Source organism: Oncorhynchus mykiss, chromosome 23 (assembly GCF_057628025.1).
Source record: "Oncorhynchus mykiss isolate SJ-2025 chromosome 23, ASM5762802v1, whole genome shotgun sequence".
NCBI lineage: Eukaryota > Metazoa > Chordata > Actinopteri > Salmoniformes > Salmonidae > Oncorhynchus > Oncorhynchus mykiss.
The window spans coordinates 57399073-57426209 of NC_143044.1; the positions used below are offsets into that span (position 1 = coordinate 57399073).

General features: G+C 45.4%; 1 protein-coding gene across 2 annotated transcripts; it reads right to left on the minus strand.

The window, feature by feature from the left end:
• Nucleotides 1–1284: 1284 nt before the first annotated feature.
• On the minus strand, nt 1285–26956 carry LOC110532938 (serine/threonine-protein phosphatase 2A 55 kDa regulatory subunit B delta isoform). Of its 2 annotated transcripts, none has more exons than XM_090217772.1 (10): nt 26685–26956; nt 26361–26435; nt 14365–14462; nt 13983–14148; nt 12970–13082; nt 11032–11209; nt 8989–9153; nt 7844–8013; nt 5438–5529; nt 1285–2600 (listed from the first exon to the last, which is right to left on the minus strand). In XM_090217772.1, exons 1-10 carry the CDS (start codon nt 26689–26691, stop codon nt 2321–2323), a joined length of 1344 nt encoding a protein of 447 aa, XP_090073898.1. In that variant the 5' UTR covers nt 26692–26956; the 3' UTR covers nt 1285–2320. The 2 variants fall into 2 exon arrangements, with proteins under 2 accessions (XP_090073898.1, XP_090073897.1); XM_090217771.1 differs by lacking the exon at nt 26685–26956 and adding an exon at nt 26525–26658.
• Nucleotides 26957–27137: the final 181 nt, after the last annotated feature.

Consider the following 27137-nt stretch of genomic DNA (forward strand, 5'->3'; position numbering starts at 1 on the left):
TGCCTAGTGGTTAGAGCAGGTAGCCTAGTGGTTAGAGCAGGTAGCCTTGTGGTTAGAGCAGGTAGCCTAGTGGTTAGAGCAGGTAGCCTAGTGGTTAGCGCCAGGTAGCCTGGTGGTTAGAGCCAGGTAGCCTGGTGGTTAGAGCAGGTAGCCTAGTGGTTAGAGCAGGTAGCCTAGTGGTTAGAGCAGGTAGCCTAGTGGTTAGAGCAGGCAGGTAGCCTAGTGGTGAGAACCAGGTAGCCTAGTGGTTAGAGCAGGTAGCCTAGTGGTGAGAACCAGGTAGCCTAGTGGTTAGAGCCAGGTAGCCTAGTGGTTAGAGCCAGGTAGCCTGGTGGTTAGAGCCAGGTAGCCTAGTGGTTAGAGCCAGGTAGCCTGGTGGTTAGAGCCAGGTAGCCTGGTGGTTAGAGCCAGGTAGCCTAGTGGTTAGAACGAGGTAGCCTAGTGGTTGGAGCCAGGTAGCCTAGTGGTTAGAGGAGACAGGTAGCCTAGTGGTTAGAGCAGGTAGCCTAGTGGTTAGAGCAGGTAGCCTTGTGGTTAGAGCAGGTAGCCTAGTGGTTAGAGCAGGTAGCCTAGTGGTTAGCGCCAGGTAGCCTGGTGGTTAGAGCCAGGTAGCCTGGTGGTTAGAGCAGGTAGCCTAGTGGTTAGAGCAGGTAGCCTAGTGGTTAGAGCAGGTAGCCTAGTGGTTAGAGCAGGCAGGTAGCCTAGTGGTGAGAACCAGGTAGCCTAGTGGTTAGAGCAGGTAGCCTAGTGGTGAGAACCAGGTAGCCTAGTGGTTAGAGCCAGGTAGCCTAGTGGTTAGAGCCAGGTAGCCTGGTGGTTAGAGCCAGGTAGCCTGGTGGTTAGAGCCAGGTAGCCTACTGGTTAGAACCAGGTAGCCTAGTGGTTAGAGCCAGGTAGCCTAGTGGTTAGAGCCAGGTAGCCTAGTGGTTAGAGCCAGGTAGCCTGGTGGTTAGAGCTTTGGGCCAGTAACCGAAAGGTACAAATCTGTCGTTCTGCCCCTGAACAGGCAGTTAACCCACTGTTCCTAGGCCGTCATTGTTAATTAGAATTTGTTCTTAACTGACTTGCCTAGTTAAATAAAAAAATAAAAAATACTGACAGAGCCAATAACAGGATTCTCACAAGTTCCAGTAGTGAGCTGCCTAATAACGGAGAATGGCCAATCAGGTGCCTTAGAAAAGGCATTGTGTGGCCAGTAGGTCGACTGTCCACATCTACCAAATGACACGCAGAAGTAGAACAGAATAAACCCAGATTCATTTCAGAATGTGAAAAAACGCGTCGTTGTGGTTTTCGTTACTTTTATTAAGTGGTTGACACCAGACGGTGTGGTTATATAGATACAGTCAATGAGTAAAATGTTATTATACATGAGAAGAAGAAAAAAAGAAGGATAAAAACTAAAAAATAATAATAAACAAAAACTTTTAAAAAAAATTACCAAAAACAATTGTCCACTGACCAAACATGGAGACCTGTGTTGAAGAGCTTAACAAGGTCCAACACGGAGGAGGCCTGAGAGAGTCGGCCAGGGAGGAGGAATGTTATCAGTAAGGCTGCAACATTTCCCCTAACTTTCCCAGCATCCTAGTTGGCAGGATTCCCCGATCATTTCCTGCTCATTCCTTTTTCCGATTCTGGGAATCTTCCAAATGGGATTTCTGGAAAACCTTGGGATTTTTCGGGAAAGTTACCTGGGAATTTGCAACCTTACTTTATTTAAGCTAATTTCATTTCAGTTTCTTCCAAGGCCCAGATTTACAGTTGAGAGACTAATATCTCATTCTGACTTCCAACACATCTTTCCTCCTTATTCCATAATGTGTCGTCGAATCATAGGAAGTAAAACAAGGCTCAGACTTTTAAATAAATACACTAAACTTTAAACTGACATTTTTTTGGGGGCCTCTTTGTCGAGCCGCTGTCCCATCGATCTTTCTGCCGCAGTCAGGCCCGGGCTAGTCTGTCCAGAGTCAGACCTGGGGCTCCTGCCTGCCTGTGTCTGCCCTCGCAACGAGACAGGACGCAAACCAACCAACCAACACCTCAGACTCTTAAAGAAACAGGCTGTCTGACTCCAGCAGGCGACCAGGCGACCAGGCGTCTGGCTGGCTGGCTACACAACGAAACAAGCGCATCACATTTCTTCTTCATTAGGAGGACAGACAAGGCTGCTGTTGTTTCCTTAAACAGATTTAACGACTATTCTTTACCTATACAACGTACAAGATTTCTGTCCATTCGCGGTAGGTAGGTATGATGGCTGGGTTCGGGGAGGGTCGGAACAGTTTCGGAGGGGGGTGGGGGGGGGTTGTTAAGTTTAGTTGATCTTGTCCTGAAATATGTAGAGGTTGTTGGTGGCAGCGACAGCGATGACGTTCTCCTTTGGGTGCCACGCGGTGTGCAGGATCTTCTTGTTGAAGTCCAGACTGTCTACGCTGATCTCGTCCTTCTTCCTCTTCCCCCCGGTGGACACCTTGCGAGCCTTCAGGATGGCCCGAGGTTTACTGTTCTCTCTAGAGGCCTCCAGCGTGACGTCCCGCCGCGTGTTCCGGTCAAACATCCGGAAGAAGTTGTTGTACGAGCCCGTCATGATGGCACTGGGGAGGAGGAACAGCAAAACAAGGTGAATTTGCACATCCCAAAAATGTCTACAATTGCAAAGTGATTTTGGGTCCTTTAAAAGCGCAATTTAAATACCATGTACTATTTATTATAAGACCTATTATTAAATAGAAATTCACTGCTGGACAAAAATACTAGATAAAGAATTTACATTTGCATTTATTTATCTAGTGTAAAGCAAGCAACCCATCAAAAGGGGTAAGAGTAATGTTGTAACATTGTCATGGTTCTAGAAGGGTAATGTTGTGGCGTCATCATGGTTCTAGAAGGGTAATGTTATAACATCGTCATGGTTCTAGAAGTGTAATGTTGTAACGCCATCGTTGTTCTAGAAGGGTAATGTAACGTCGGCATGGTTCTAGAAGGGTAATGTTGAAACGGCATCATGGTTCTAGACGGGTAATGTAACATCGCCATGGTTCTAGAAGGGTAATGTTGTAACACCATCATTGTTCTAGAAGGGTAATGTTGAAACGGCATCATGGTTCTAGAAGGGTAATGTTGTAACGTTGTCATGGTTCTTGAAGGGTAATGTTGTAACGTTGTCATGGTTCTAGAGGAGTATTGTTATAATGTCATCATGGTTCTAGAAGGGTAACGTTGTTGCGTCATCATGGTTCTACAAGGGTAACGTTGTAACGTCGCCATGGTTCTAGAGGAGTAATGTTGTAACGTCATCATGGTTCTTGAAGGGTAATGTTGTAACATCGTCATGGTTCTAGAATAGTAATGTTGTAACGTCATCATGGTTCTTGAAGGGTAATGTTGTAACGTTGTCATGGTTCTAGAGGAGTATTGTTATAATGTCATCATGGTTCTAGAAGGGTAACGTTGTTGCGTCATCATGGTTCTAGAAGAGTAACGTTGTTGCGTCATCATGGTTCTACAAGGGTAACGTTGTAACGTCGCCATGGTTCTAGAGGAGTAATGTTGTAACGTCATCATGGTTCTTGAAGGGTAATGTTGTAACATCGTCATGGTTCTAGAAGAGTAATGTTGTAATGTCATCATGGTTCTAGAAGAGTAATATTGTAGCGTCATCGTGGTTCTAGAAGAGTAATGTTGTAACATTGTCATGGTTCTAGAAGAGTAATGTTGTAATGTCATCATGGTTCTAGAAGGGTAATGTTGTAACATCGTCATGGTTCTAGAAGAGTAATGTTGTAATGTCATCATGGTTCTAGAAGAGTAATATTGTAGCGTCATTGTGGTTCTAGAAGAGTAATGTTGTAACGTCGGCATGGTTCTAGAAGAGTAATGCTGTAACATCGTCATGGTTCTAGAAGGGTAATGTTGTAGCGTCATCATGGTTCTAGAAGGGTAATGTAACATCGTCATGGTTCTAGAAGAGTAATGTTGTAATGTCATCATGGTTCTAGAAGAGTAATGTTGTAGCGTCATCGTGGTTCTAGAAGAGTAATGTTGTAATGTCATCGTAGTTCTAGAAGAGTAATTTTGTAACATCGTCATGGTTCTAGAAGGGTAATGTTGTAGAGTCATCGTGGTTCTAGAAGAGTAATGGTGTAGCGTCATCGTGGTTCTAGAAGAGTAATGTTGTAACATCGTCATGGTTCTAGAAGGGTAATGTTGTAGAGTCATCGTGGTTCTAGAAGAGTAATGGTGTAGCGTCATCGTGGTTCTAGAAGAGTAATGTTGTAACGTCGTCATGGTTCTAGAAGGGTAATGTTGTAACATCGTCATGGTTCTAGAAGAGTAATGTTGTAGCGTCATTGTGGTTCTAGAAGAGTAATGTTGTAGCGTCATTGTGGTTCTAGAAGAGTAATGTTGTAATGTCATCATGGTTCTAGAAGAGTAATGTTGTAGCGTCATCGTGGTTCTAGAAGAGTAATGTTGTAGCGTCGTCATGGTTCTAGAAGAGTAATGTTGTAACGTCATCGTGGTTCTAGAAGAGTAATGTTGTAACGTCATCGTGGTTCTAGAAGAGTAATGTTGTAATGTCATCATGGTTCTAGAAGAGTAATGTTGTAATGGCATCATGGTTCTAGAAGGGTAATGTTGTAACATCGGCATGGTTCTATAAGGGTAATGTTGTAACATCGGCATGGTTCTAGAAGGGTAATGTTGTAATGTCATCATGGTTCTAGAAGAGTCATGTTGTAGCGTCATTGTGGTTCTAGAAGAGTAATGTTGTAGCGTCATTGTGGTTCTAGAAGAGTAATGTTGTAGCGTCATTGTGGTTCTAGAAGAGTAATGTTGTAGCGTCGTCTTTGCTTGGAAGTCAATTGCAGGTCTGAATTGTAATTAGGGGAGGACGACTGCCCCTTCTCATTGAAACCAAGGATATTCAAAGCCGACTGCGGTACTGCAGGCATTGTTCTCAGAAAACAGAACACATTATAATCAATGGAAAAACGTCAATCTTTGTGATCAATCTTAGTGTAAATAAAATGTTTAGATGACAATCATGGTATTAATAATCGCTTCTAACCGATTATTTAAAAAATCCCACACAGAAGTGAAGGATATTTTAGTTCCTAATGGCAGCCTGCAGTACCCTGGTCAGCCTTAAACTAGAGTTACTCAATGAGGAGGCAACACTGAGCTAGCCTGCAACATCACTTCCTGGAGTAGCCCAAACGGCGCCATGTCACGTCTCCATGAGACGCCATCTTAACCGACAATTTTATCTTCACATAGGAATGAATGGTGTCAGGTGATCCTGGGCTTTGTGTACGTACAGTCGTTGATTGTGACGCTGGTGTTTGTTATTTGCGTGTTGCGGGTCCATTTATGAGACCGAACATAACTTTCAAACCGATTCTAAAGCTCCGTGTCGGTTGGTTTGCGGTACCTGTCAGCACCGTTCCAGCAGCACTCGAACTTGTCGAAGATGCAGTCGTTTTCATACAGCGAGCAGAGCTTGCTACGGAGGTACTCGTGCACCTATACAAAATATAAACCACATTTAAAACAGTTAGGATCAGTTCATTTATTTGGCCTTTAGGAAGAATTTGTCTTTCATTCTTGAGACAAGAATTTTAAAGATTTAACTAAATAACATATACATACACTGAACAAAAATATAAAATGCAACATGTAAAGTGTTGGTCCCTTGTTTCACGAACTGAAATAAAATATCCTAGAAATGTTCCATACGCAACAAAAGCTTATTTTTCTCAAATGTTGTTGCACTAACATCCCCATTAGTGAGCGTTTGTCCTTTGTCAAGATAATCTATCCACCTGACAGGTGTGGTATATAGGAAGATGTTGATTAAACAGGATCATTACACAGGTGAACCTTGTGCTGGGGACAATAAAAGGTCACTAAAATGTGCAGTTTTGTCATCCAACACAAAGTTTTGAGGGAGCGTGCAATTGGCATGTTGACTGCAGGTATGTACACTAGAGCTGTTGTCAGAGAATCGAATGTTCCAACATCGGTTTAGAGAATTTGGCAGTACGTCCAACCGGCCTCACAACAGCAGGCCACATGTAACCACGCCAACCCAGGATCTCAACATCCGGCTTCTTCACCTGTGGGATCGTCTGAGACCAGCTACCCAGACAGCTGATGAAACTGAGGAGTATTTATGTCTGTAATAAAGCCCTTGTGAGGAAAAAAGTCATTCTGACTAGCTGGACCTGGCTCCCCAGTGGGTGGGCCTATGCCCTCCCAGGCCCATCCATTGCTGCGCCCCTGCCTAGTCATGTGAAATCTATAGATCAGAGCCCATTGGATTTATTTCAATTGACTGATTTCCTTAAATTAACTGTAAAAGTGTTGAAATTGTTGCATGTTGGGTTTATATCTTTGTTCACTATACATATTGTTTCTGTCTGTTTTCATACCACTGCAATTCATTCAAAATGTGATAAAAACATACTACTACACAACACAGTGCTCTATAGCCAGAGGAATATGGCAGGTCTCAACAGGTAGGTCTCTACAGGTAAAGTTCAAGTCAGTACCTGGTAAGTCTGTACAGGTAAAGTTCCAGTCAGTACCTGGTAAGTCTCTACAGGTAAAGTTCCAGTCAGTACCTGGTAAGTCTCTACAGGTAAAGTTCCAGTCAGTACCTGGTAGGTCTCTACGGGTAAAGGTCCAGTCAGTACCTGGTAAGTCTCTACAGGTAAAGTTCCAGTCAGTACATGGTAGGTCTCTACAGGCAGGTCTCTACAGGTAAAGTTAAAGTCAGTACCTGGTAAGTCTCTACAGGTAAAGTTAAAGTCAGTACCTGGTAAGTCTCTACAGGTAAAGTCAGTACCTGGTAGGTCTCTACAGGTAAAGTTAAAGTCAGTACCTGGTAAGTCTCTACAGGTAAAGTTAAAGTCAGTACCTGGTAGGTCTCTACAGGTCAAGTCAGTACCTGGTAAGTCTCTACAGGTAAAGTTAAAGTCAGTACCTGGTAGGTCTCTACAGGTAAAGTTAAAGTCAGTACCTGGTAGGTCTCTACAGGTAAAGTTCCAGTCAGTACCTGGTAAGTCTCTACAGGTAAAGTTCTAGTCAGTACCTGATAGGTCTCTACAGGTAAAGTTCCAGTCAGTACCTGGTAGGTCTCTACAGGTAAAGTTAAAGTCAGTACCTGGTAAGTCTCTACAGGTAAAGTTAAAGTCAGTACCTGGTAGGTCTCTACGGGTAAAGGTCCAGTCAGTACCTGGTAAGTCTCTACAGGTAAAGTCAGTACCTGGTAGGTCTCTACAGGTAAAGTTAAAGTCAGTACCTGGTAAGTCTCTACAGGTAAAGTTCCAGTCAGTACCTGGTAAGTCTCTACAGGTAAAGTTAAAGTCAGTACCTGGTAAGTCTCTACAGGTAAAGTTAAAGTCAGTACCTGGTAAGTCTCTACAGGTAAAGTTAAAGTCAGTACCTGGTAAGTCTCTACAGGTAAAGTTAAAGTCAGTACCTGGTAGGTCTCTACGGGTAAAGGTCCAGTCAGTACCTGGTAAGTCTCTACAGGTAAAGTTCCAGTCAGTACCTGGTAGGTCTCTACAGGCTGGTCTCTACAGGTAAAGTTAAAGTCAGTACCTGGTAAGTCTCTACAGGTAAAGTTAAAGTCAGTACCTGGTAGGTCTCTACGGGTAAAGGTCCAGTCAGTACCTGGTAAGTCTCTACAGGTAAAGTTCCAGTCAGTACCTGGCAGGTCTCTACAGGCAGGTCTCTACAGGTAAAGTCAGTACCTGGTAGGTCTCTACAGGCAGGTCTCTACAGGTAAAGTCAGTACCTGGTAAGTCTCTACAGGTAAAGTTAAAGTCAGTACCTGATAGGTCTCCACAGGCCGGTTTTCCATGTTCAGATCCCACACCTTGACTGACAGGTAGTCTCTGGTCATCATGTAACGGCCGCTGTGACTGAACTTCACATCCGATATTGAGGAGATGATCTCGGAGAAGAAGGACCGGCTGCTAGGGTCCTCTGGCTCCTCGAAGACTGAGAAACAAATAAACACAAACCTTTCCAAACCAGTCCATCAAAACAGCAATGTATTGGCCAGTTAGCAGATGCTTTTATCTCAAGTGACTTAAAGTCATGCATGCAGACATGTTATTGTATGGGTGACCCTGGTGATTAAAGAGTCAATCCTGGCATTGCAAGCACCATGATCTACCAACTGAGGCACACAGGACCACGTTAGTATCAAAAACAAGCCTGCGTCTAGCTCCTAGAAGACAGACAGGAGGTTACACTTTACCTAAAGCCTGCAGGTATAAAGCTTTAGAACTTGTTATAACCATGTATGAGCCTTACTGTCATTCAACTGAAGAATCATTACATGATAAATGAATCAAGACGTTATGGAGGGATCGTTCATGTTCATGACGAGTCTTACAACACATTATAGCTGCATTATAATGCATTATACATCCTAGTCTATAAATAAACAATGAAAGCTCTCTATCAGCCTGAAAACAAAGCCTATATTCTCTGACCGTTGTCCCGCTACTTTAAAGAGCTGATTACATCATTCTGTATGTTACGGCAGGGTAGCCTAGTGGTTAGAGCGTTGGACTAGTAACCGGAAGGTTGCAAGTTCAAACCCCCCGAGCTGACAAGGTACAAATCTGTCGTTCTGCCCTTGAACAGGCAGTTTAACCCACTGTTCCTAGACCAGTTAACCCCGTTCTGTCGTCATTAAAAATAAGAATTTCTTCTTTACTGACTTGCCTAATTAAATAGGTTAAAAAAATAAAAATATATATAACCTTCTGACATCAGAGGGAAACTATTGTAAAAACTGTTTGTATGTGAAAACACATCACTCTTAGTTTGAGGAACGCTCAACTCCGTTCTCTTATTTCGAGTTGATAACAGGATTCGCAGGATTTGCTAGCAACAACATATATTATTCTATCTAAAACAATAACATTTCTGTAAAGTTTTACCCCAACGATATTATTGACTTACATTTGCTTTGCCTATCACAGAGGGCAGCAGCTCGCATGTCACAGAGGCGGATGGTCCCCTTACTGCTACTGTACACAAATACATTACACTGGTGTGGATGGCACTCTGCAGCTGTGATGACTTCTGTCAGCTCCTCCATATTGGCAGGCTTTATATCTACAATGTCTGGGGGAGGGGCACGATCAAGGATCAACACCACCAAGACATGGCAAGGGCATAGACACAAACAGGTAGACACACACTCACAGGTAGACATACTCACACGTAGACACACACTCACAGGTAGACACACTCACAGGTACACACAGGTACACACACTCACACGTAGACACACTCACACAGGTAGACACACTCACACAGGTAGACACTCACACACAGGTAGACACTCACACACAGGTAGACACACCACACACAGGTAGACACACTCACAGGTACACACAGGTACACACACTCACACGTAGACACACTCACACAGGTAGACACGCACTCACTCACAGGTAGACACGCACTCACTCACAGGTAGACACACTCACAGGTAGACACAGGTAGTCACACACTCACAGGTAGACACAGGTAGTCACACACACACACACAGGTAGACACACACACACACACACACAGGTAAACACACACACAGGTAGACACACACACACAGGTAGACACAGGTAGTCACACACACACACACAGGTAGACACACCACACACAGGTAAACACACACACAGGTAGACACACACACACATGTAGACACACCACACACACAGGTAAACACACACAGGTAGACACACCACACACAGGTAGACACACCACACACAGGTAGACACACCACACACAGGTAAACACACCACACACAGGTAGACACACCACACACAGGTAGACACACCACACACAGGTAGACACACCACACACAGGTAGACACACCACACACAGGTAGACACACCACACACAGGTAGACACACCACACACAGGTAGACACACCACACACAGGTAGACACACCCCACACAGGTAGACACACCCCACACAGGTAGACACACCCCACACAGGTAGACACACCCCACACAGGTAGACACACCCCACACAGGTAGACACACCCCACACAGGTAAACACACCCCACACAGGTAAACACACCCCACACAGGTAGACACACCCCACACAGGTAGACACACCCCACACAGGTAGACACACCCCACACAGGTAGACACACCCCACACAGGTAGACACACCCCACACAGGTAGACACACCCCACACAGGTAGACACACCCCACACAGGTAGACACACCACACACAGGTAGACACACCCCACACAGGTAGACACACCCCACACAGGTAAACACACCCCACACAGGTAGACACACCCCACACAGGTAAACACACCCCACACAGGTAGACACACCCCACACAGGTAGACACACCCCACACAGGTAGACACACCCCACACAGGTAGACACACCCCACACAGGTAGACACACCACACACAGGTAGACACACCCCACACAGGTAGACACACCCCACACAGGTAGACACACCACACACAGGTAGACACACCCCACACAGGTAGACACACCCCACACAGGTAGACACACCCCACACAGGTAGACACACCCCACACAGGTAGACACACCCCACACAGGTAGACACACCCCACACAGGTAGACACACCACACACAGGTAGACACACACACAGGTAGACACACCACACACAGGTAAACACACCACACACAGGTAGACACACCACACACAGGTAGACACACCACACACAGGTAGACACACCACACACAGGTAGACACACACACAGGTAGACACACACACAGGTAGACACACCACACACAGTTAAACACACACACAGGTAGACACACCACACACAGGTAAACACACCACACACAGGTAGACACACCACACACAGGTAGACACACCACACACAGGTAGACACACACACAGGTAGACACACACACAGGTAGACACACACACAGGTAAACACACACACAAATCTTCCCATTTAAATGAAATACATGTTGTGTATGTTTTGTGATTAAAAAAGGATACTAAAACTTCTATCAGTGATTTCTAAGTGCCAGAGGTTAACCCTGAGATCATCAGCCGAAAGGTACGTTTCGTGATCACTGTTTACAGAGATGGAATTGATGTGATATGTGTGTGCGTTAGCGAATATCCTCCTCGGACTAGCCTCCACCATCCGGTCCATGGGCAGCAGCACAGGCACCTACAACAAAGAAGCCTTTTATTATGAAGATGTACCACAAAAACCCTGCAGTTCGCTCCTTTTCTGAAGATGACAAATACCTGTAGTAGTGAAGTGGGGGGGGGGGGGGGGGGGTTAGTTACATATCACAATATTATATTGATACTTGACTCAAGATATATACAGTGGGGCAAAAAAGTATTTAGTCAGCCACCAATTGTGCAAGTTCTCCCACTTAAAAAGATGAGAGAGGCCTGTAATTTTCATCATAGGTACACTTCAACTATGACAGACAAAATGAGAAGAAAAAAACATCTGAAAATCACATTGTAGGATTTTTTATGAATTTATTTGCAGATTATGGTGGAAAATAAGTATTTGGTCAATACCAAAACTTAATCTCAATACTTTGTTATAGTCCCTTTGTTGTATATATACACTTGTTATAGTTTTTTTGCTGGATAACGTTAGCGGTGCTAGCTGGTTGTTCATGTGCCAAAAATACTGGATTTTCATCCTGTGGCTGGTTCTCCATCTTCTATTTTAAATAGGAAAAAAATAATATAATATATAAATATATAATAATAATAATAATAATATATTAATATAATAATATAAAAATAATAAACATGTTTTCAGAACTTTTATATCCAACATTATTTTCTCATGCTCTCTCCTTTCCCTCTGTAGCAGACGGACACTGATTGGACAAAACATTAGGAACACCTGCTCTTTCCATGACAGACTGACCAGGTGAATCCAGGTGAAAGCCATGATCCGGATGCCGGATGTAATTTGCGAACCGAGTGCGAACTGATTCTACGTGTCCAAACTTGTGAAAATGTCAGCAGTCAGAACGGCTAACGGCTCACGGCGAGCGGTTGCTAAAACGCCCTGCGTCTAAACGGACGGAGAACGAACGGCAGGTTCATATCAGACCGTCACTCGGTGCCGTGTATTTTCTCCCTCACATTTACACTCCAAATACTTTACGTTTTTCTTTGTGTTTTTAAAAATGTCCCTGAACAGAGGGCCTCCCCGGGTGGTGCAGTGGTCTAAGGCACTGCCTCCCCGGGTGGTGCGGTGGTCTAAGGCACTGCCTCCCCGGGTGGTGCAGTGGTCTAAGGCACTGCCTCCCCGGGTGGTGCGGTGGTCTAAGGCACTGCCTCCCCGGGTGGTGCGGTGGTCTAAGGCACTGCCTCCCCGGGTGGTGCGGTGGTCTAAGGCACTGCCTCCCCGGGTGGTGCAGTGGTCTAAGGCACTGCCTCCCCGGGTGGTGCAGTGGTCTAAGGCACTGCATCGCTGTGCCACCAGAGACTCTGGGTTCGAGCCCAGGCTCCGTGGGGCAACGCACAATTGGCCCAGCGTTGTCCGAGTTAGGGAGGGTTTGGCCGGTAGGGATATCCTTGTCTCATCGCGCACTAGCGACTCCTGTGGCGGGCGCAGTGCACGCTGACTCGGTCGCAGTGCACGCTGACTCGGTCGCTAGGGGCACGGTGTTTCCTCCGACACATTGGTGCGGCTGGCTTCCGGGTTGGATGCACGCTGTGTTAAGAAGCAGTGCGGCTTGGTTGGGTTGTGTATCGGAGGACGCATGGCTTTCGACCTTCGTCTCTCCCGAACCCGTACGGGAGTTGTAGCGATGAGACAAGATAGTAACTACTAACAATTGAATACCACGAAATTGGGGAGAAAAAGGGGTAAAATTTCAATAATATTTCCCTGAACGGGATCATTCAAAACTATATCAGGTAAACGGTGATGAACGAGAGGAGACATACCCGTAACGACGTGATTCTGAAAGGATCTCTCAGTCTTCCATCCTCGTCTTTCAAGTTGTAGCCTTCTGCTCTTTTGTCCCGTTGGCTGATTTTCCACAGCTTGATGGTTTTGTCTGGGTTGTGAAAAAGGCCATGTCAGTGTTATAGCACAGGTTTACAGTCACCTTGGCCTTCCGTCTGTAAAAAGACTTCAGAGGAAGGAGTGTGGTAGCAGAATCAGAATGAGTTAGTTAAATAAGATGTTTAATTTACATAATAATGTTTATGTGGGGGAAAAGTGACTTGGGCCCCAGAGAGGTGAGAGGTCAGGCTTGTATTCTTATGTGAATGGGTCTGGAACTGTTGTATGGCCTCTCTGAGGTTGCCCTTATCTTGATCTAGTATATAACCTAAGAGGCTCACTATTACATGTCCCCTCTGAGGTTGCCCTTATCTTGATCTAGTATATAACCTAAGAGGCTCACTGTCTCGGTGAGCTTGTCCAGGAGGGGGTGTATTTAATATGGGAGTATCGAGGATCGACAATTGATAAATGCCATTGGATGAGGTAATGTTTTGGTACTATGTTGTACCAAGAACGAGAAGTAGAACCTCGTCTAAGAGAGTAAACTGAACAATAATTTATAGCTAATGCTGGCTGTCTTTGTGCAATGTTCCTAAGATCTGTTATTCGTCATGTGAGTTCAGATGGGTGTGTCTGGGCTATAAATGATACTAAGAATTGTTTTGTAAGCACTCTCAGAGAATTCATTTATAGACACTGAATTGATCTGAGAGTCACCGGGCTTATGGTGAAGCTCATATAATTAAAAGATGGACTTTATGATATAACTCTGACTTGTGTGGTGGTTTGCTCTCTCGTGGATTTGGTAATACAGGACATTTCCACGACAGAGGTTAATAAGCGACCTTTACAGTTCAATATTCAGTGGAACCGTCTGTGGTGCTGAAGAGTCGTCATCACCTTGACCGAACGGAATCAGAAAAACATGAAGGAGAGCTCGGCGACTTACCGTTTGTTGAGAGCAGAGAGTGTGCAGCGTTTTGTTGAGGTAACCATCTTATTTTGTTGATTTTCTCCTCGATTTCTAAGCTTTTTAAATAGTCAAACTCGGGTTCATGGCTCTGGAAAGTGCTGTACACGTTGTATTCGCCTCTGGAATGAGGACGGTTTTTACTCTGAAAGAAATAAACCCCCCAGCTCATTATCAGTACGACTATATTTCACCACAATAATGCACTTAAAAATATTTAAAAAATACGATGTTGTACATTATGCTACACTAAAAAGGTGAATCCGACTAATGTTGTTTTCAAGGTGCGTTTTAGTCTTAAACGTTGTTGTTTCCCCCCCCCCCCCTATTGATTTATGTTTGTGTTTGATAGTTAACTGACCTCTTGTTCCCGTTGGAAAATGACGACACGACCTCCTTTGTCTCCCGTCGCTAGTAGTTCTCCAGAATAGTTAAACTCAACCGTTGAGATTATGTCGGCTGAGAGAGAGACAACAACAACAAGAACAAAAAGGTCATGAGAGCGTAACACTTCTATGTTGGCCGTTTTTTGCATATGTAATAAAATAATGATAAACAAACCTGAACTTAAGACACACTATAACACGGGTTAGGTCTACGTCACAAAACAAAAAACATGATCAATATCATTGATGACCAGTCTGACGTAGCAGTGAGTTTTTCAATCATATTATAAAGAGTGGGGCCTCGTGAACATCCCCCTCTCAGTATAGGACCGAACCCTATCAGGCACACGTCATCCTGTACTGTAGCACCCACTGCAACAACACTAGCAGCTCACTGGGGGCATAATCACAACACAAAACAACACTAGCAGCTCACTGGGGGGAATAATGACAACACAACCCACTGCAACAACACTAGCAGCTCACTGGGGGAATAATGACAACACAACCCACTGCAACAACACTAGCAGCTCACTGGGGGAATAATGACAACACAACCCACTGCAACAACACTAGCAGCTCACTGGGGAATAATGACAACACAACCCACTGCAACAACACTAGGAGCTCACTGGGGAATAACGACAACACAACCCACTGCAACAACACTAGCAGCTCACTGGGGGAATAATGACAACACAACCCACTGCAACAACACTAGCAGCTCACTGGGGGAATAACGACAACACAACCCACTGCAACAACACTAGCAGCTCACTGGGGGAATAATGACAACACAACCCACTGCAACAACACTAGCAGCTCACTGGGGGAATAATGACAACACAACCCACTACAACAACACTAGGAGCTCACTGGGGAATAATGAGAACACAAAACAACACTAGCAGCTCACTGGGGGAATAATGACAACACAAAACAACACTAGCAGCTCACTGGGGGAATAATGACAACACAACCCACTGCAACAACACTAGCAGCTCACTGGGGAATAATGACAACACAAAACAACACTAGCAGCTCACTGGGGAATAATGACAACACAAAACAACACAAGCAGCTCACTGGGGAATAATGACAACACAACCCACTGCAACAACACTAGCAGCTCACTGGGGGGAATAATGACAACACAACCCACTGCAACAACACTAGCTCACTGGGGAATAATGACAACACAACCCACTGCAACAACACTAGCAGCTCACTGGGGGATAATGACAACACAAAACAACACTAGCAGCTCACTGGGGAATAATGACAACACAAAACAACACTAGCAGCTCACTGGGGAATAATGACAACACAAAACAACACAAGCAGCTCACTTGGGAATAACGACAACACAACCCACTGCAACAACACTAGCAGCTCACTGGGGGGAATAATGACAACACAACCCACTGCAACAACACTAGCAGCTCACTGGGGAATAATGACAACACAACCCACTGCAACAACACTAGCAGCTCACTGGGGGAATAATGACAACACAACCCACTGCAACAACACTAGCAGCTCACTGGGGGAATATCGACAACACAACCCACTGCAACAACACTAGCAGCTCACTGGGGGAATAACGACAACACAACCCACTGCAACAACACTAGCAGCTCACTGGGGAATAATGACAACACAACCCACTGCAACAACACTAGCAGCTCACTGGGGAATAATGACAACACAACCCACTGCAACAACACTAGCAGCTCACTGGGGAATAATGACAACACAACCCACTGCAACAACACTAGCAGCTCACTGGGGGAATAATGACAACACAACCCACTGCAACAACACTAGCAGCTCACTGGGGAATAATGACAACACAAAACAGCCAAATCAAATCAAATGTATTTATATAGCCCTTTTTACATCAGCTGATATCTCAAAGTGCTGTACAGAAACCCAGCCTAAAACCCCAAACAGCAAGCAATGCAGGTGTAGAAGCACGGTGGCTAGGAAGAACTCTCTAGAAAGGCCAGAACTCTAGGAAGAAACCTAGAGAGGAACCAGGCTATGAGGGGTGGCCAGTCCTCTTCTGGCTGTGCCGGGTGGAGAACCCACTGCAACAACACTAGCAGCTCAGTGGGGTACTTGGCCTCACAGCAAGACAAAACAACCATGCGCCATGCTAGTCTCCTGATAAATACGTAATATGCTCGATACAAGAAGTAGGCTAGCCAGGCTATAAATTATTTTCTGAAGTCCACACTGCCAAAGATGTTCAGCCCTCCTCTGGGCCACAGTAGCAACATGTTTCTCTTATGAAGCGAATTTCCTGTAATTCTACACATTTTTTTTCCATGGCTTATGCTGTCTGAGTGTCTGAAGTTTGTTGTTGTTGTTGTTGTGATTGTTAGTTCTCAAAGATGCTCTTAAAATATTCGGGGCCTTCGAAAAGTATTCAGTCCCCTTGACTTTTTACACATTTATTCTAAATTGGATTCAATAAAACATGTTCATCTTCAATCTACACAGACTACTCCATAATCACAAAGCGAAAACAGGTTTAGACATCAATCTACACAGAATACTCCATAATCACAAAGCAAAAACAGGTTTAGACATCAATCTACACAGAATACTCCATAATCACAAAGCCAAAACAGGTTTAGACAATCTACACAGAATACTCCTTAATCACAAAGCGAAAACAGGTTTAGACATCAATCTACACAGAATACTCCTTAATTACAAAGCGAAAACAAGTTTAGACATCAATCTACACAGAATACTCCATAATCACAAAGCGAAAACAAGTTTAGACATCAATCTACACAGAATACTCCTTAATTACAAAGCGAAAACAAGTTTAGACATCAATCTACACAGAATACTCCTTAATCACAAAGCGAAAACAAGTTTAGACATCAATCTACACAGAATACTCCTTAATTACAAAGCAAAAACAGGTTTAGACATCAATCTACACAGAATACTCCATAATCACAAAGCCAAAACAGGTTTAGACATCAATCTACACAGAATACTCCATAATCACAAAGCGAAAACAAGTTTAGACATCAATCTACACAGAATACTCCATAATCACAAAGCGAAAACAAGTTTAGACATCAATCTACACAGAATACTCCATAATCACAAAGCGAAAACAAGTTTAGACATCAATCTACACAGAATACTCCATAATCACAAAGCGAAAACAAGTTTAGACATCAATCTACACAGACTACTCCATAATCACAAAGCCAAAACAAGTTTAGACATCAATCTACACAGAATACTCCATAATCACAAAGTGAAAACAGGTTTAGACATTTATGCAAAAAAAAAAAAAAAAAATCACGTTTACATAAATATTCAGACCCTTTACTCAGTACTTTGTTGCAGCACCTTTGGCAGTGATTACAGCCTCAAGTCTTCTTGGGTATGACACTACAAGCTTGGCACACCTGTATTTGGGGAGTTTCTTCCATTCTTCTCTGCAGATCCTATCAATCGGTCTGGTTTGATGGGGAGCGTCGCTGTACAGCTATTTTTAGGTGTCTCCAGAGGTGTTCGATCGATCGGGTTCAAGTCTGGGCTCTGGCTGGGCAACTTAAGAGCATTCAGAAACTTGTCCCGAAGCCACACTTGCATTGTCTTGGCTGAGTGCTTAGGGTCTTTGTCCTGTTAGAAGGTGAACCCTCATCCCAGTCTGAGGTCCTGAGCAGGTTTTCATCAAGGACCTCTCTGTACTTTGCTACGTTCATCTTTCCCTTGATCCTGACTAGTCTCCCAGTCCCTGCTGCTGAAAAACATCCCCACGGCATGATGCTGCCACCACCATGCTTCACTGTAGGGATGGTGCCAGGTTTCCTCCAGACATTCAGGCCAGAGAGTTCAATCTTGGTTTCATCAGACCAGAGCAGCTTGTTTCTCATGGTCTGAGAGTCTTTAGATGCCTTCTGACAAACTCCAAGCAGGCTGTCATGTGCCTTTTATTGAGGAGTGGCTTCCATCTGGCCACTCTACCATAAAGGCCTGATTGGTGGATTGCTGCAAAGATGGTTGTACTTCTGGAAGGTTCTCCCATCTCCACAGAGGTACTCTGAAGCTCTTTCAGAGTGACCATTGGGTTCTTGGTCACCTCCCTGACCAAGGCCTTTCTACCCCGATACATCAGTTTGGATGGGCGGCCAGCTCTAGGAAGAGTCTTGGTGGTTCCAAACTTCTTCCATTTAAGAATGATGGAGGCCACGGTGTTCTTGTGGACCTTCAATGCTGCAGACATTTTTTGGTACCTTTCCCCAGATCAGTGCCTCAACACAACCCTGTTTTGGAGCTATATGGACAATTCCTTCGACCTCATGTCTTGGTTTTTGCTCTGACATGCACTGTCAACTGTGGGACCTTATATAGACAGGTGTGTGCATTTTCCAAATCATGTCCAATCAATTGAATTTACCACAGATTGAATCCAATGAAGTTGTAGAAACATCAAGGATGATCAATGGAAACAGGATGCACCTGAGCTCAAATCCAAATCTCATTTACAAAGAGTCTGAATACTTAGGTAAAAGGTATCCACTTTGAATACATTTGCAAACATTTTTAAAAACGTGCTATTGCTTTGTCATTATTATTGCGTGTAGATTAAATAAATATTGAATCAATTACATTTTAGAATAAATTGATTCTGGAGTAACAAAATGTGTAAAAAGTAAAGGGGTTTGAATACTTTCCGAATGCAGTGTATATACACAGAGTGTACAAAACATTAGGAACACCTGCATAATATTGAATTGCACCCTCCTTGGTCCTCAGAACAGCCACGATGTGTGGGCATGGACGACAAGGTGTCAAAGTGTTCCACGGTGATGCTGGCCCATGTTTACATTTTTTAATTGTACCTTTATTTTACTAGGCAAGTCAGTTAAGAACAAATTCTTATTTACAATGACGGCCTAGGAACAATGGGTTAACTGCCTCTTCAGGGGCAGAACGACAGATTTGTACCTTGTCAGCTCGGGGATTCGAACTTGCAACCTTTCGGTTACTAGTCCAACGCTCTAACCACTAACCTGCCGCCCAATGCTTCCCACAGTTGTCAAGTTAGCTGGATGTCCTTTGGGTGGTGGACCATTCTTGATACACAAGGGAAACCGTTGAGCGTGAAAACCCAGCAGTGTTGCAGTTCTTGACACAAACCAGTGCACCTGGCACCTACTACCCTATCAAAGGCATATTTTGTCTTGCCCATTCATCCTCTGAATGGCACACATACAAAAATGTTGCCCCCAAAAATGGAGAAAATGGAATCAGGCCACAAAAAATACATATTTATATGGCCCTACAGCAGATACTGTATTCACAACACAGCTCTAAACACAACCAACAACCAGAGGTTCCAACCAAGATGACTTACTACAGCCTTTAAACAACCAACAGCCAGAGGTTACAACCAAGATGACTTACTACAGCCTTTAAACAACCAGCAGCCAGAGGTTCCAACCAAGATGACTTACTACAGCCTTTAAACAACCAACAGCCAGAGGTTCAATTAGGGTCGGGTGGTTTTCAGATTTTCATACAGTTTCTGTACCATACCGGAGTATATGCTATTACCAAGAGGGAGTTGAATGTCTCTGCTGTAACCAAGAAGCTTCATCTTCACATCTAGAGCCACTTAGCAAACCAAATGCATAGCTGGAGCCCTGAGCAGGATAATTTAATTAACATCCTAGATTTCTCAAAATTATACTCAACTTAAAAATACATCTATTTATTTTTCAAACAGTATTGCAAAATCATACCTTCTGTATTTCAAAATATAGCGTTTATACCATATGCTGTGGTATTAGCCCAAGCCTAGAAACAATAAGTAATAACTAAAAGTATAGAAACACATTAACTCTCACTATTGGATGGCGCCTTAAAATGACAAAAAGGAGATTGATCGTGGACCACAGGAAATGGAGAGCTGAGCACGCCCCCATCCACATCCACATGGCTGTAGTGGAGAGGGTCGACAGCTTTGAGATCCTCGGTGTCCACATCACTAAGGAATTATAATGGTCCACACACACACCATCACAGACGTGAAGAAGGCACGACAACACCTCTTTCCACCCCAGGAGGCGAAAAATATTTGGCATGGGTCCTCAGATCATCAAAATGTTATACAGCTTCACCATTGAGGAAATCTTGACCGGCTGTCTCACCGCTTAGCATGGCAACTGCTTGGCATTTGATCGCAAGGTACCACAGAGGGTAGTGAGTACAACCCAGTACATCACTGGGGCAGAGCTCTCTGTTATTCAAGCACTCTATACCAGGCGGTGTCAGAGGAAAGGCCCTAAACATTGTTAAAGTCTCCAGCCACCCCAGGTCATTGACTATTCTCTCTGCATTCACATAGCAGAAACGATGCACCAAGTCTGGGACCAACAGAACATCTTCTACCCCCCCAAGCCACAAGACTGATAAATAGTTAACCAAACAGCCACCTGGACTATCTGCACTGACCCACTTTGCACTAACTCGTTTGACTTATCACATACGCTGCTGCTACTACTGTCTATTATCTATCCTGATGCCTAGTCACTTTACCCCTACCTATATGTACATATCTACCTCGTACCCCTGCACATTGACTTGGTACTGATACCTTGTGTATATAGCCATGTTATTACCCCTGCACATTGACTTGGTAGTGGTACCCTGTGTATATAGCCATGTTATTACCTAGTACCCTGTGCATATAGCCATGTTATTACCCCTGCACATTGACTTGGTAGTGGTACCCCGTGTATACAGCCTAGTTATTACCTCTACCCCTGCACATTGACTTGGTAGTGGTACCCTGTGTATATAGCCATGTTATTACCCCTGCACATTGACTTGGTACTGATACCCTGTGTATATAGCCATGTTATTACCTGGTACCCTGTGTATATAGCCATGTTATTACCCCTGCACATTGACTTGGTAGTGGTACCCTGTGTATACAGCCATGTTATTACCCCTGCACATTGACTTGGTACTGATACCCTGTGTATATAGCCATGTTATTACCCTTGCACATTGACTTGGTAGTGGTACCAAGTCACTGACATCATGTCAGTGATTCTCTCGGTAACACAGGTGTGAGTGTTGAGGAGGACTGAGATCATGGATGGAGATCATTCGGTCATGCTGATTGAGTTCGAATAACAGACTGTTAGCTTCAAAAGGAGGGTGGTGCTTAGAATCATTGTTCTTCCTCTGTTAACCATGGTTACCTGCAAGGAAACACATGCAGTCATCATTGCTTTGCACAAAAAGGGCTTCACAGGCAAAGATATTGCTGCCAGTAAGATTGCACCTAAATCAACCATTTATCGGATCATTAAGAACTTCAAGGAGAGCGGTTCAATTGTTGTGAAGAAGGCTTCAGGGCGCCCAAGAAAGTCCAGCAAGCGCCAGGGCCGTCTCCTAAAGTTGATTCAGCTGCGGGATCGGGGCACCACCAGTACAGAGCTTGCTCAGGAATGGCAGCAGGCAGGTGTGAGTGAATCTGCACGCACAGTGAGGCAAAGACTTTTGGAGGATGGCCTGGTGTCAAGAAGGGCAGCAAAGAAGCCACTTCTCTCCAGGAAAAACATCAGGGACAGACTGATATTCTGCATAAGGTACAGGGATTGGACTGCTGAGGACTGGGGTAAAGTCATTTTCTCTGATGAATCCCCTTTCCGATTTGGTGCATCCGGAAAAAAGCTTGTCCGGAGAAGGCAAGGTGAGCGCTAGCATCAGACCTGTGTCATGCCAACAGTAAAGCATCCTGAGACCATTCATGTGTGGGGTTGCTTCTCAGCCAAGGGAGTGGGCTCACTCATAATTATGCCTAAATATACAGCCATGAATAAAGAATGGTACCAACACATCCTCAGAGAGCAACTTCTCCCAACCATCCAGGAACAGTTTGGCGACGAACAATATCTTTTTCCAGCATGATGGAGCACCTTGCCATAAGGCAAAAGTGATAACTAAGTGGCTCGGGGAACAAAACATCGATATTTTGGGGTCCATGGCCAGGAAACTCCCCAGACCTTAATCCCATTGAGAACTTGTGGTCAATCCTCAAGAGGCGGGTGGACAAACAAAAACCCACAAATTCTGATAAACTCCAAGCATTGATTATGCAAGATTGGTATGCCATCAGTCAGGATGTGGCCCAGAAGTTAATTGACAGCATGCCAGGGCGGATTGCAGAGGTCTTGAAAAAGAAGGGTCAACACTACTATATTGACTCTTTGACTCTTTACATCAACTTCATGTAATTGTCAATATAAGCCTGACACCTTTGAAATGCTTGTAATTATACTTCAGTATTCCATAGTAACATCTGACAAAAATATATATAGTCACTGTAGCAGCAAACTTTGTGGAAATTAATATTTGTGTCATTCTCAAAACTTTTGGCCACGATTGTACACCGTTTGCTTACCAAGCATGAAGACAAATTACATTTGAGTGAACACAGTAGTGTCTATTCCAGTCATGTCTGTCTAGCTAGCCATTAGGTGAAACATCACATCGTATGGGTTCACGTGACATCACATCTTATGGGTTCACGTGACATCACATCTTATGGGTTCACGTGACATCACATCTTATGGGTTCACGTGACATCACATCTTATGGGTTCACGTGACATCACATCTTATGGATTCACGTGACATCACATCTTATGGGTTCACGTGACATCACATCTTATGGGTTCACGTGACATCACATCTTATGGGTTCACGTGACATCACATCGTATGGGTTCACGTGACATCACATCTTATGGGTTCACGTGACATCACACAGAAGCTGTTAAGAAGCCTTTTGGACCTGGACTAGGCGCTCCGGTACCGCTTGCTGTGCGGTAGCAGAGAAACCAAGGCTAAAACAAGTCTAACTTAGCTGACTAAGTGCATTGATCAGTGTTTCAACTGTCACACTAGATGGTGTGGTCAGATGGAGGTTGAGGTGAGGGGGCTGGATGTAATTGTAATTAATGTGATTTGATTAATTGTTCAGCAGTCTAATGGCTTGGGGGTAGGAGCTGTTAAGGGGCCTTTTGGACCCAGACTTGGTGCTCCGGTACCACTTGCCGTGCGGGAGCAGAGAACACAGTCTATGACTTGGGTGACTGGAGTCTTTGACAAGACGTACTTTGTTGTACATTAACATACAGATAACTAATATATATGTCTCTATGCTCACAACCCAACCACCTTAGATACACAACCCCCCCCCCCGCTTGGGCTGGAAGCCAATGGGTCAGGTGCAGTGCAGAGCCCCTGTAGCATATTATAAAGAGGTAGTAGGACTCTGTACCTTGGTTAAAGGATGAAGCTGACATCGGGGAAATGCACTCAGCCGTGGAAGATCTAAGCACGGCCTGAACAGCAAGACTGCAGCAAGGGAAATCTATTGACTCTCTGTGCTGGTTGAGACAGTATGATGATGCAGAGCCAAGGGGGTCGTATTCATTAGGACGTAACGTAGCAAAACGCTTTCGCCCGAGAATGAAAATGAGGGGTTTCTTTATTGAACAAGTTGAGGTAGTCTCTCTCTCTGTTTCAGTGTTCATGCACATTTATGGCTTGTTCATGAAGAATAGAGAGAGGCTGCAGTATGGATGACTGGGCAGGAAAGATGCTGCTGGCCCCTCTGTGCTGCTGGGGGCGGGCTCTCTCCCCGTCATGCTGGGGGCGCGCTCTCTCTCCCCCCAGTCATGCTGGGGGCGCGCTCTCTCCCTCTCTCTCCCCGTCATGCTGGGGACGCGCTCTCTCTCCCCCCAGTCATGCTGGGGGCGCGCTCTCTCCCTCTCTCTCCCCGTGGTGCTGAGGGCGCGCTCTCTCTCCCCCCAGTCATGCTGGGGGCGCTCTCTCTCCCTCTCTCTCCCCGTGGTGCTGGGGGCGGGCTCTCTCCCCGTCATGCTGGGGGCGCGCTCTCTCTCCCCCCAGTCATGCTGGGGGCGCGCTCTCTCTCCCCCCAGTCATGCTGGGGGCGCTCTCTCTCTCCCCCCAGTCATGCTGGGGGCGCTCTCTCTCTCCCCCCAGTCATGCTGGGGGCGCTCTCTCTCTCTCTCTCTCCCCGTGGTGCTGGGGGGGAGGGCTCTCTCTTTCCCCGTGGTGCTGGGGGGTGGTGCTCTCTCTCTCCCCGTGATGCTGGGAGGGGAGGGCTCTCTCTCTCCCCGTGGTGCTGGGGGGTGGTGCTCTCTCTCTCCCCGTGATGCTGGGAATGAGGCTCTCTCTCTCCCCCCAGTCATGCTGGGGGCGCTCTCTCTCCCTCTCTCTCCCCGTGGTGCTGGGGGGGGGGCTCTCTCTCTCCCCGTGGTGCTGGGGGGTGGTGCTCTCTCTCTCCCGGTGATGCTGGGGGGGAGGGCTCTCTCTCTCCCCGTGGTGCTGGGGGGTGGTGCTCTCTCTCTCCCCGTGATGCTGGGAAGGAGGCTCTCGCTCTCCCCGTGATGCTGGTGAGGGCTCTCTCTCTCTCCCCGTGATGCTGCGGGGGGGCTCTCTCTCTCCGTGATGCTGGGGGGGCTCCCTCTCTCCCCGTGATGCTGGGGTGGGGCTCTCTCTCCCTCTCCCCATGATGCTGGGTGGGGCTCTCTCTCTCTCTCCCCGTGATGCTGGGTGGGGCTCTCTCTCTCTCTCCCCGTGATGCTGGGTGGGGCTCTCTCTCTCTCTCTCCCCCCGTGATGCTGGGGCGGCTCTCTCTCTCCCTGTGATGCTGGGCGGCTCTCTCTCTCTCCCTGTGATGCTGGGCAGGTGGCTCTCTCTCTCCCTGTGATGCTCTCTCTCCCCGTGATGCTGGGAGGCTCTCTCTCCCCGTGATGCTGGGGAGCTCTCTCTCCCTGTGATGCTGGGGGCTCTCTCTCCCTGTGATGCTGGGGGCTCTGTCTCTCTGTGTCTCTTTTAGTGCCACATCTCACAGCAAGGCCACTTGATTATTTATAACAAAGTAGCAGTGAGGAGGAGAGGAGCCGGAAACGACCAGCTGACAGCAGCACAGCAGTATCCCTCCTGCCCTTTCTCCTGGGATGCCCCTGCCCAGTGTGCCACCTGCCAGTCCATAACAGATACACAGACCAATCCCTTTCTTCAAAAACAGACGATTAATTGTGGTGCAAAATATAATGTCAGTACGACAAGTAGTCCCAGTCCCAAACGACACAACCGAATAGCTTCAGAATCAGTATCACAGTAGTGCAGCAAAGACAGTCCTGTACAGACAAACATACATCTTTCATCTTTGAGAGACCAAGGTGATTAGCTAGTTCCACAGATTCCCGCACAGTACAGTGTGTATCGTACTGTACAGTCAGGAAGGCACCCCGAAATGTCTGAGACACCCCTTATTTTAAACCAGAGGGACCAGCATCACCATATCTGTCAGCCTTCACACTGCCGGCCAATAGCGGGCCTTACAGAACAGATCAATGTGTCGCTACATCCGAATCAATGCCGTCTTAGATAACAGGGGTGTGCAGGGCAATGTATCCATGATTCTCTTTCACACCAACACTGACAGTTGTTACAAGATCTTGCAGTGTTTTCACAGCTATAGGTATATAACTATATAGTTAAAGCCCATGTTTAGTGACAGATGTAGTTAGCAAAGATCTGACCTTGTTCTGCCTGGTGAAGAGAGAACAACTGTTGTTAACCTACCATGTGCTTGCAATAACTACATAGGTCAACCATCTACACCTAGCTAGCCAAAACAATAGTACTTGCAGCTAACAAGACAGCTCCCCTAAATAGCCATTGCTATAACTGGCTAGCGAGTTAACAAGGTTTGAATGCTGCCAACTTAGGCACTTGGCTAGCTAGATAGTGAACTAGCAACCATCTGTATTAGCGACGTTGCTAGCTTGCTAACGTTAGCATGCACAAAACACCCGTGATTAGGTCAATAAATAACGTTCAAAATGTTCATCTATCTGTTGAAATGGAAACGAGCTTTACCTTCAGCCACATCTTCGTCTATGGCTCCCTTCACCTGAGAGAAGCACCATTGGAAATCGTTCCCTCCTCCGACACCTATAAAACATCACAAATTGAATAAAGGTGAATAAATAGCCAGAAAATAGGAGCAGATGTTATAGAAATACAGAGGAATTAATTCCCACCTTTAAATGTGTACTTCAACATAGCAACTAGTTAACTATGGAGTATACATTTTGGCACACATTGTCAGAGCTGCTCGGTTGCCTGTTAGCCAAGAAACTTGCAATGCTTTTAGGCCGCGCTGATGCGGGGGCCCCCCGTCTACAAAGTTGTCAACCTTACCTGCCATTGTCACTTTCTGCAACACAACTGGCTTCTTTTTTTTTGGGAGGGGGGAGGGGGTCTTCCGATAGTGATTAGAGTTGTAAGGATTGTAATTTCAGTACAAGGTTATTAAAAAGGAAACAGTTATTAGAGTCGTGAATATGGGCTTTACAGAAATGCCCGTGATTTTTTTTCATTTCATTTCCAAAAATCCAAAATGGCGCACAAGTGACAGTCGACGTGACACGGTGACGTCATTGCGACGCTTCGGAAGTCTATTTCAGGCGCTCGACCGCATCAGAGGCGCACCGTCTATGCGCAGCTTCTCAGGGCCTTGGCGAGCTGACAGATGCAGGGCGTGGGAAAGTGGACTATTATCTCTCTGTTTTCCCCCGTAATGACCATTCAATGTTTTTTGCAAAACATCTTTTTTTTTTTGGTTTCATACTTAGATAAAGACATTCGACACAA

Coding starts and splice junctions, on each gene's coding strand:
- LOC110532938 (XM_090217771.1), bottom strand. CDS start 26,546: ATGTTGAAGTACACATTTAAAG. Junction 14,149..14,364: donor TTTTCCAACGGGAACAAGAG/GTCAGTTAACTA, acceptor TATTTCTTTCAG/AGTAAAAACCGTCCTCATTC. Junction 8,014..8,988: donor CTGTGATAGGCAAAGCAAAT/GTAAGTCAATAA, acceptor TTTGTTTCTCAG/TCTTCGAGGAGCCAGAGGAC.